This window comes from Perca flavescens, chromosome 23 (genome assembly GCF_004354835.1).
Source record: "Perca flavescens isolate YP-PL-M2 chromosome 23, PFLA_1.0, whole genome shotgun sequence".
Lineage (NCBI taxonomy): Eukaryota > Metazoa > Chordata > Actinopteri > Perciformes > Percidae > Perca > Perca flavescens.
This window is the reverse complement of record NC_041353.1, coordinates 2224-12594: the sequence shown is the minus strand read 5'-3', so window position 1 is coordinate 12594 and position 10371 is coordinate 2224. Positions and strand designations below refer to the sequence as shown.

General features: G+C 44.0%; 1 protein-coding gene across 1 annotated transcript; it reads left to right on the top strand.

The window, feature by feature from the left end:
* Positions 1 to 2907: 2907 nt before the first annotated feature.
* LOC114550468 (cyclin-dependent kinase 5 activator 2-like) lies at positions 2908 to 9375 on the top strand. Its single transcript, XM_028571266.1, is given in 5 exon segments — positions 2908 to 2925; positions 7713 to 7850; positions 8371 to 8550; positions 8623 to 8762; positions 9372 to 9375. Coding segments are annotated over 5 exon segments (480 nt in total).
* Positions 9376 to 10371: the final 996 nt, after the last annotated feature.

The following is a 10371-nucleotide window of genomic DNA, read 5'->3' as shown; positions in this document are numbered from 1 at the left end:
TGTCATTAGAGAAGATAGTTATTAATTGTGACTGAGGGAATAAATATGTACGGTGTATATTTAGTGTAACCTAACCCCCCCCCACCCGTGATGCTACTGTAGCTCATGTAAAGACTGTCAACACTGAATCTGAGCTCTGAGTCTTTGTTTAAGGTTCACCCTGTGTGTTGAGCTTTCTGTTTTAGCTACAGAGTGAGACATCTCACTTCTGTACCATCTTTGTTGGGAGTTGCACATGCTCCATAAGGACTACTAGCCAGTCAGAAGCAGAGTATGAGGGCGTGTCCTGACAGTACCTAGGTAAGGACTACTAGCCAGTCAGAAGCAGAGTATGAGGGCGTACCCTGACAGTACCTAGGTAAGGACTACTAGCCAGTCAGAAGCAGAGTACTTTGGGTCCCATCCTGAAATCCCAAATCTCAACAAATTGGATCTTTAAGTACTGAAAAAATCGGAATTACCACAGGATTATATAAACTGAGAATATTCTGTTTCTTAACTTGGACAAGACGTGGAGGAGCGTTACGAGGTCCGGCAGAACTACAACCCTGAAGATACTGAAGGTGAATCTCCTCCGCTCTCACATGATCCTTAAAACAGTTAGAACACCCTGACTAATAATCCTTTTTGCTGAGTCATGGCTGATCTGTAACAGTTAGAACACCCTAACTAATCCTTTTTGCTGAGTCATGGCTGATCTGTAACAGTGAGCACAATCTTACTAATAATCCTTTTTGCGGTGTCAGTGCTGCTGGGGAAGGGTTAGACATGTACTTCTAAAGATATTGTATTCCTTGTAACAGAAAGGTCCCTTTCTCTCTGAGAGTTTATCAGACGGTTTCTGTATCTTTGTCTCTGAGAGTAAAATCAGACAGTTGTATCTTCGTCTCTACTGAGAGTTTATCAGATAGTTCCTGTATCTTCGTCTCTACTGAGAGTTTATCAGACAGTTTCTGTATCTTTGTCTCTGAGAGTTTATCAGACAGTTTCTGGCTGATTCTTCCACACATGACTAAACAGGAGAACATAAATCAACGTGTTGAATACAGTGCATGTAGAAGTGATGTCCAGACTTTAATATGAGGTGAATGCTGATGTGATTTTAAAGTTTCTTTATGCTGCCATCTTGTGGTCTCATCTGATATTACATCTGAAGTAAATACTCAGCCCTGTACCCTGAATACTGCAGTAAATACTTGGCCCTGTACCCTGAATACTGCAGTAAATATCCTGCCCTGTATCCTGAATACTGCAGTAAATACTCTGCCCTGTACCCTGAATACAACCTGACAATAGTAGTTTTAAAGGATGGTGGTACAGTAAGTAAGTAAAATTTATTTATAGAGCACATTTCACAGATACAAATCATAAAGCGCTTTACAAGGTACAAACACATCACCCTGACCATACATATACAAACATACAATGTGACAATGGGGTAGACAGGGCAGGAAGACAGGGTTTTATGAAAATACAGTATGACATGAGGATAGGGGAGGATAAAAAAAGGCAACTCCCAGACTATGCCCCTGATAGGGGTACAGTGTGGAACAGGAAAAAAACACCTCAGCAACATAAGCACATAACCAGTACAAGAGCACACAAGACACGCAATGGGGGAGAGGAGTGTTGGGGTGGAGGTAGTCCAGCACAGGCCAGCAGCCATCTGGTCCTGCAGCCATGCAAGGCGCTGGTCACAGACCCGCCCGCCTGACTGGGGGTACAAAGCGGCGAAGGCGAGATATGGGGTGTGGTGGGTGAGTGCACATCTGTATATATGTAAGGGTTTGTGTGTGTGTAGGCCTGAGTAGTCAAACTACGTCTGGCCCTGTAATCTCGATTGTCTCAGTCCGCACAATTGTCATAGCGATACATAGCCGGTTGCCATGGAGTCAACCTTGAACAGGACCCAGTCCAAGTCAACAATCAGCAGGTGTCTGTGGGAATCGGGTAAGGAACGCAAGAGTGTGCCTCGCTGCAGTGCTACCAGGGGGAGTGATTATTCAACAACGGCCTCGGCCAAGGCCAGCGCTGGTTCAGGGAGCCGAAAAGATAAGGGTTGGAATTTGTTTTGTCTTAGGGCGAGGAGCCGCAGTTAGTCACTCACGTCTCCTCCAAAATGTCCCCTCCGGTCTCCGTATCGATCAAATTTCCTTGCCAAAGCCATGAGTTTCTCCATGATGTTGTCCAGCTTGTCCAGAGCTGACAGTCTCTCCAAGATGGTATCCAAGTTGTGGCTCATGGTGTTCATAGTCACAATCTGAGTTCCGACAGCTCTGCCCACGGCTTCAACCATGACGGGCAGCCTTGTATTTTGCTCGGCTCCCGTCTTCTTCTTAATTTCTCGATAAACCAGGGAAATGCCTGAGCCAATCAGCAAAAGACCTGTTATCATGGTTCCAAATAGGTAGATATCTTCAATATCCTCCATGGAAAGAACCGCCAGACACAAGACCCGCCACCTCTCCCACGTGTCCATCGTGTAGCCAGCTGCGAACGTTCCGGCAGGGCAGTAAGGTTCCCCCGAACCCGAGCTTCTCGTCGAGAAGATGGTGTCAATTGCGCCAAGAGACCAGTTGATCACATCCATAATTCTTGGTTTAGGAGCAGTGCAGAGAGAAAGACTCTCAAAGTACACAGAGACAAAGACTAAACAAGAGAGCAAAGCAGGGCAGGCTACGGGAGGAGAGGGAGAGAAATGCGACCGCCTTCGTCGAGAGCCAGAGTGCAGAGAGAAGAAGGTGTTAAGTATTAATGTAATCATTGGAGCAGTAGATGGCAGGCAGCTCTTAACCAGGCTTGTTGGAAAAGGATCCAGCTAACAGGTGGAGGAATTGCACTTTTTGATGAGGCCACAGATGGTACTTTCAGCAGGGATACTGAATTCACAGAGTTCATTGTTGTAAGATGATTCCTGAGTACTCAGTGAGCATGGTTGTTTCAGCTGAGTAATTGAACATTCTAATTGCTGTTGGATTGCCTCAATTTTGGTATTGAAAAAGTTCAGGAAGACTGAGCAGCGTTCATCAGTGAGTTCCTGATGGGTGCTGTTATCAGGTGGCTTAAGGAGACAATTAACAGTGGAAAAGAGAGCTCTGGTGTTTCCTTGTCCTTCACTGATTATCTTTGCATAGTATGATGTTTGTGCAACACAAAGGGCGTTTTTATACTGATGCAGGTGTTCAGAGTACATGTTTTTATGCACAGTAAGACCAGTCTGTTTTTGACAGCTGCTCCAGGCGTCAGCCCAAGAATTTCATATGCCGTTCAGTTGTAAACCAAGGAGCGGAGTGCACAAATGAAACAGTTTGCGTCTTCATAGGAGCAAATCTGTCAAGTGCTGTAGACATGCAGTCATTGTAGTGGTCAAGTAAATCCTCCAATGAAGTATTAGAAGCAAGGGAGGTATAAGTGGCAATTAGAGAAGTGAGTTCCTCTGGTTTCACCTTTTTAATGTTGCAATATAACATAACACGCTGAATCTTGGACTTCATGACAGACAGATGGGTGTCAAACAGTACAGCTTTGTGATCAGATATGGGTAGTTCAGCATTACTGATATTGCTAGGCTTGATACCAGAACAACAGACCAGATCTAAAATATGTCCTTTGGTGTGGGTTGGAAAGTTAACATATTGTGTGATGCCAAAGGAGTCAAGCATAAAGTCTTTTATGAATGCATTAGAAAAGTTGCATTATGTATATTAAAATCCCCCATCAGGATGACATTAGGAGACATTGCATTCAAAGCAGTAAGAACAGTTGAAAGTTCCGGAATAAACATATTTGATGGTTTAGGTGGTCTGTATAATACCCCAATAATGGTGGGTGTGGGTCCTCTGAGTTTAACAGCCAGCATTTCAAAAGAGGTGTGATCAGGCACAGAGAGTGGTGTCAGTTTCTCTTTCTTGTGATAGAGCAGTGCGAGACCACCTCCTTTCCCGGATGAGCAGGGTTTACAGATGTAAACAAATCCATGCGGGACTGCTTGGTTGAGGTGGAAGAAATCATTGTTCTGCTGCCACGTTTCCGTAAGAGATAGAAAGTCCAGTTTATGGTCCACAATGAAGTTGCTGACAAGAGAAGCTTTGTTGGTGAGGGATCTTATGTTGAACAAGCCAACTTTCAGTCCATTTGACTTACAGTGCACATCCGATCTGGGAAGATGGGCAAGCACAGTATGGTCAACTCGTCAATCAGGCTTCAAATGACTGTGAACAGTCCACAGACAGGGGATTATTTTGCCATCCTTGCGAGCCATGTAGATTTAGTTGTGATGAGATTCTCGGTGGACATACTTCATGTTGGCACAGAAGTTGTTGTGGGTAAGTAGTCCTAGTGGGCTGTAGGCTACTGCGGTAAGCTTAACTTGCATCCTCCGGTCACCATGGCAACCTCCGGTCATCATCTCATGTCTGACTTCAACCCCATATAAAAACAACATACGGCAGAGAGATGTTAAAATGTGTAGCTGTATATAACTATTGAACTTTGCTAATGAATTGAGTATGAAAATCAAATAAAAGTATCAATGTATTCGTGAAAAATACTAAACCGTTACTAGGCAACTAGTAACAAGTGCTGTTTTTCAGCACCATGGACAGCCCCCCCTCTGTTTTAGTAACAATGCTTTTCTTGGCACCATGGAGAGCCTCCCTCTGTTTTAGTAATAATGCTCCGTTTCAGCACAATGGACAAGCCCCCCTCAGTTTTATTAATAATGCTGTTTCAGCACCATGGACAGCCTCCCTTTGTTTTATTAATAATGCTGTTTCAGCACCATGGACAGCCTCCCTCTGTTTTTGTAATAATGTTCCATTTCAACACCATGGACAGCCTATCTCTGTTTGAGTAACAAGTGCTGTTTGTCAGCACCATGGACAGCCTCCCTCTGTTTTATTAATAAAACAATTTTTCAGCACCATGGACAGTCTCCCTCTGTTTTAGTAATAATGCTGTTTCAGCACCATAAACAGCCCCCCTCTGTTTTATTAATAGTACTGTTTTTCAGCACCATGGACAGCCTCCCTCTGTTTTAGTAATAATGTTCTGTTTCAGTACCATGGACAGCCTCCCGCTGTTGTATTAATAATACTGTTTTTCAGCACCATGGACAACCTCCCTCTGTTTAAGTAATAATGCTCCATTTCAGTACCATGGAAAACCCCCCTCTGTTTTAATAATGCTGTTTCATCACCATGGACAGCCTCCCTCTGTTTTAGAAATAATGCTCAGTTTCAGCACCATGGACAGCCCCCCTCTGTTTTATTAACAATGCTCTGTTTCAGCACCATGGACAGCCTCCCTCTGTTTTATTAATAATGCTGTTTCAGCACCATGGACAGCCCCCTCTGTTTTATTAACAATGCTCTGTTTCAACACCATGGACAGCCCCAATCTGTTTTAGTAATAATGCTGTTTGAGCAACATGGACATCCTCCCTCTGTTTTTTTTAATAATGCTGTTTCAGCACCATGGACAGCCTCCCTCTGTTGTATTAATAATGCTGTTTCAGCAACATGGACAGCCTCCCTCTGTTGTAATGCTCCGTTTCAGCACCATGGACAACCTCCCTCTGTTTTAATAATACTGTTTTTAATCACCATGGACAGCCTCTCTCTGTTTTATAAATAATACTGTTTTCAGCACCATGGACAGCCTCCCTCTGTTTTAGTAATAATGCTGTTTCAGCACCATGGACAGCCTCACTCTGTTTTATTAATTATGCTGTTGCAGCACAATGGACAGTTTCCCTCTGTTTTAGTAATAATGCTGTTTTTCAGCACCATGGATAGTCTCCCTTTCTTATATTAATAATGCTGTTTTTTCAGTAAAATGGACAGCCTCCCTCTGTTTTCAGTTCAGTTCAGTTTTATTTATATAGCACATTTAAAAACAATCATAGTTGACCAAAGAACAAACAAAACCACAAAATAGATAGTATACACTAACAATTCACACTACACAATACAAAATAACAGTTGAAAAGGGTCAAGGTGTCAAAGCTCAACTTGACTTGAAAGCCAATGCATAGTAATGGGTCTTAGCACCCAGGACTTGGATGTTTCAACTGTCCGAGCTGTTCTTATGTGAATAGGTAAACTATTCCAGAGGTTTGCAGCAGCCACTGCAAAGGATCGGTCACCTTTATTTTTTAACCTGGATCTGGGCACATCAAGAAGCATCTAATTGGAAGATCTCAGTGCTTTGACAGATGTGTGGACATGTAATAGCTCTGATAAATAAGAAGGCGATGACCCATTTAAAACCTTAAAAACAAGCAATACAATTTCAAAATCAATCCTTAAAGCCCATGTTGCAGGTTAACCACCACTGTTGATTAATGGGTACCTATAACACTCAATATATGTATATCATAAAATGTCTCCAAATAGTTTTAAAGGCCAGTTTTTGGTATTAGTGTTTTTATCTTAACACAATTTGGGGATGATGTCACGTTGAGGAGACGTGGAGGAGACTAGTACCAGAACTATGGTGACTGACTGGGATGAGGAAGAGGTGTTTTTACTGTCAGTGAATGGCACAGAGTGAAAGTCAATATTTTCCTTATATCTAGTGACAGTGATCATGTTGTTAGTTCAGATAAGTACTGGTAAACTTATCTAGATCTAGAAAATACAAGGCATCATGCTAGCTATGTTCTAACTAGACAGTCCCACCTGTGAAATCCCCAGATGGTTGTAAACACATATTGATTAGATATCTCACATTGTGATGGTAGTCTACTAGCTCCAGTAACAACATATTTACCTAGGGTTTATTTATTACTTGGACGGGGATGCTGTTCAGCTTTTCACAAGTTCACAAGGGCAGCATGTACAGAGAAAATGCATGGGTCCCAAAATGGAACCTTGGGGGACCCCACAAGAAAGAGGGGCAGCAAATGAAGAGTACTTACCAAGGTAGACAGCAAAACTTCTATCTGTCAAGTAAGATTCAAACCATTTTAGGGCTATGCCCATGATGCCAACACTTTGTTTGAGTTGGGATAAGAGGATAGAGTGGTTGACCGTGTCAAAGGCAGCAGTCAAATCTAAAAGCACTAAAACAGCAGATTTTTCTGAGTCAACTGCTAAGAGAAAAAGGTAAAAACAGTGGATGAAAAGCTCAGACCAGCAATTTCCCAAATGAAGTGTTTCAGGAAGTTTACACACAACAATGTGGATGGCACAGCACAGTCAGTTTTACAAGGGTTGATAAGAGAGTTCATCAACACTTTAAAAATAACCTGAGACCTCTGGGTGTTATTAGCAACCAGGTAAGATAAAAATGAGTTTTGGCAGATTTAATTGCTCAGTGTTTTATTAATAATGCTGCTTTTCAGCACCATGGACTATGTTTTTAGTAACAATGCTCTGTTTCAGCTCCATGGACAGCCCCCGTCTGTTTTAGTAATAAATAATCCTGTTTCATATTTTTAAAAGCATGAGGAGAAACTGGACCAAAAACACACAAACTGTTGGTAAAGTAACCTTCACTCCTCTCTCCTTGTCTACTTCACTCCTCTCTCAGTGTCTCCTCTCTCCTTGTCTCCTCTCTCCTTGTCTCTTCTCTCCTTTTCTTGTCTCTCCTTCACTTCTCTCTTATTGTCTCCTCTCTCCTTATCTTGACTCTCCTTCACTCCTCTCTCCTCGTCTCCTCTGTCCTTATCTCGTCTCTCCTTCACTCCTCTCTCCTTGTCCCCTCTCCAGGCATCTACGGGTGAGCTCCTTCGTTGTCTCTCTGACTTCCCGTGTCACCATTGTGTCAAACTGAAGGATTTATCGTCCAATCAGATCGTCCTGTGGTTCAGAAACGTAGACAGAGCACTGCTGGTCCAAGGCTGGCAGGTCCGTGTGTCTGTTCCATTGTTCTCTCTCATCATTTAGAGTATGACTCGGTAGTGTTGGAGACATTTCATTGGCTGTCAGTGTGAAGCTGGGTAGCCAAACTTGTATGTACTTATTGTTTGTACCATGAGGTGTGTTGTGCACACTGAGGTCGACAGTTTTTTCACCATGAAACAACTTAATGTCTGCCACTGAGCATGTTGGCAGTTTGGTTTGGAGAGTTGCTGTTGTTAATTGTTTCCTCTGATAACAGCTGACAGTAGGTTGATGTTTCACAGCACTGTGCCGGCTCCAAAAACTGAAGAAACAACAACAATCCTGAAGAAAAGCTCTCGGTCTCACTGTGACCCAGACAATCCTACGTGTATAACACATAATACATTACGCGTATAACTTAGCCAAAGCGTTAACATCTGTGTCCTGTCTCTCCCTCCCTGTCTGTGTCTCTCCCTGTCTATGTGTCTCTATCCTGTCTGTCTCTCCCTGTCTGTGTATCTCTAACCTGTCTGTCCCCCTGTAGGACCAGGTCTTCACCAGTCCTGCCAGTCTGGTCTTTGTGTACCTGCTGTGCTGGGCAGCGGTAGACAAGGACATGTCTTTGGAGCAGGAGCTGCACACAGTCTTCCACATCTGTCTCTACCTGAGCTACTCGTAGCTGGGCAGCGAGATCTCCTACCCGCTCAAACCCTGCCTGCTGGAAGCCAGCCACAATGCATCCTGGGAGTCCAGCCCCGATGCATCCTGGGAGTCCAGCCACAATGCATCCTGGGAGTCCAGCCCCGATGCATTCTGGGAGAGAGCGCTGCAGCTGATCAACAGGCTGAGCCCCGACATGCTGCGGATCAACGCTGAGCCGCACTTCTTCACCAAAGTGTTTCAGGATCTGAAAAAAGAGGGACGAGAGAGAGAGAAGCAAAAGAAAGAGAGGAAGAAATTGGGAGAGAAGGAGAGGGAGAAAGAGAGGGAGAAGCAAGAGAGAGAGAAAGAGAACAATGGAGGAAACAGCATCGATGATCTGGATCGTTAGCTGTACATACACACGGCCGCTGACTTGAGCTGCAAAAAAGCTCTGACGTGGGAGCATTCTTCCATCATGGTCAACACACGATTGAAGAAAAAGCACAAGCAGCCACTGCACGGCCAATACACTGACACTAGAAACCTTTTATAAATTACATATATAAGGACAGAATTTGTATTGTTTGTTGGTCGCAGTGGTGTCTGTTAGCAGTTAACTTGCTTGTTAGCTGCTGAGTCCTATATATATCACATATATGTTAGCTGGTCCCTATATGCAAACAACGTCATATCATAAATGCAACGGCGATTATGAGCTTTTCCTCCATTTTCTCTGAACTAATGCCAGCACGAAGGACGTCTATATTCCGATTGGTTGCTGGCGTTTGCTGCTGCTTGCCGTTGAACCGCGTCATAGTTGACATAATTTCAACTTTCTGATTGAAGCTGTGGTTGCTCAAAACGCCCAAAACGTGACGCCAACAGATTTGCCGCTCCTTGCAGCTGAGAGAAGCTTCCATTGAAAATGAATGACTTCCTGTAACTTTAGAAGCTCAAGTCGGCCGCAGTGTATGACCCTCTCATTCCCCCTGCTCTGGTGTTTCCTCCTCTCATTCCCCCTGCTCTGGTGTTTCCTCCTCTCATTCCCCCTGCTCTGGTGTTTCCTCCTCTCATTCCCCCTGCTCTGGTGTTTCCTCCTCTCATTCCCCCTGCTCTGGTGTTTCCCCCTCTCATTCCCTCTGCTGTGGCGTTTCCCTTCTCATTCCCCCTGCTCTGGCGTTTCCCCCTCTCACTCCCCCTGTTCTGGCATTTCCCCCTCTCATTCCCCCTGCTCTGGTGTTTCCCTCTCTCATTCCCCCTGCTCTGGTGTTTCCTCCTGTCATTCTACAGTAATGTACAGTACAGGCCAAAAGTTTGGACACACCTTCTCATTCAATGCGTTTCCTTTATTTTCATGACTATTTACATTGTAGATTCTCACTGAAGGCATCAAATCTATGAATGAACACATATGGAATTATGTACTTAATAAAAAAGTGTGAAATAACTGAAAACATGTCTTATATTGTAGTTTCTTCAAAGTAGCCACCCTTTGCTCTGATTACTGCTTTGCACACTCTTGGCATTCTCTTGATGAGCTTCAAGAGGTAGTCACCTGAAATGGTTTTCCAACAGTCTTGAAGGAGTTCCCAGAGATGCTTAGCACTTGTTGGCCCTTTTGCCTTCACTCTGCGGTCCAGCTCACCCCAAACCATCTTGATTGGGTTCAGGTCCGGTGACTGTGGAGGCCAGGTCATCTGGCGCAGCACTCCATCACTCTCCTTCTTGGTCAAATAGCCCTTACACAGCCTGGAGGTGTGTTTGGGGTCATTGTCCTGTTGAAAATAAATGATGGTCCAACTAAACGCAAGCCGGATGGGATGGCATGTTGCTGCAGGATGCTGTGGTAGCCATGCTGGTTCAGTATGCCTTCAATTTTGAATAAATCCCCCACAGTGTCACC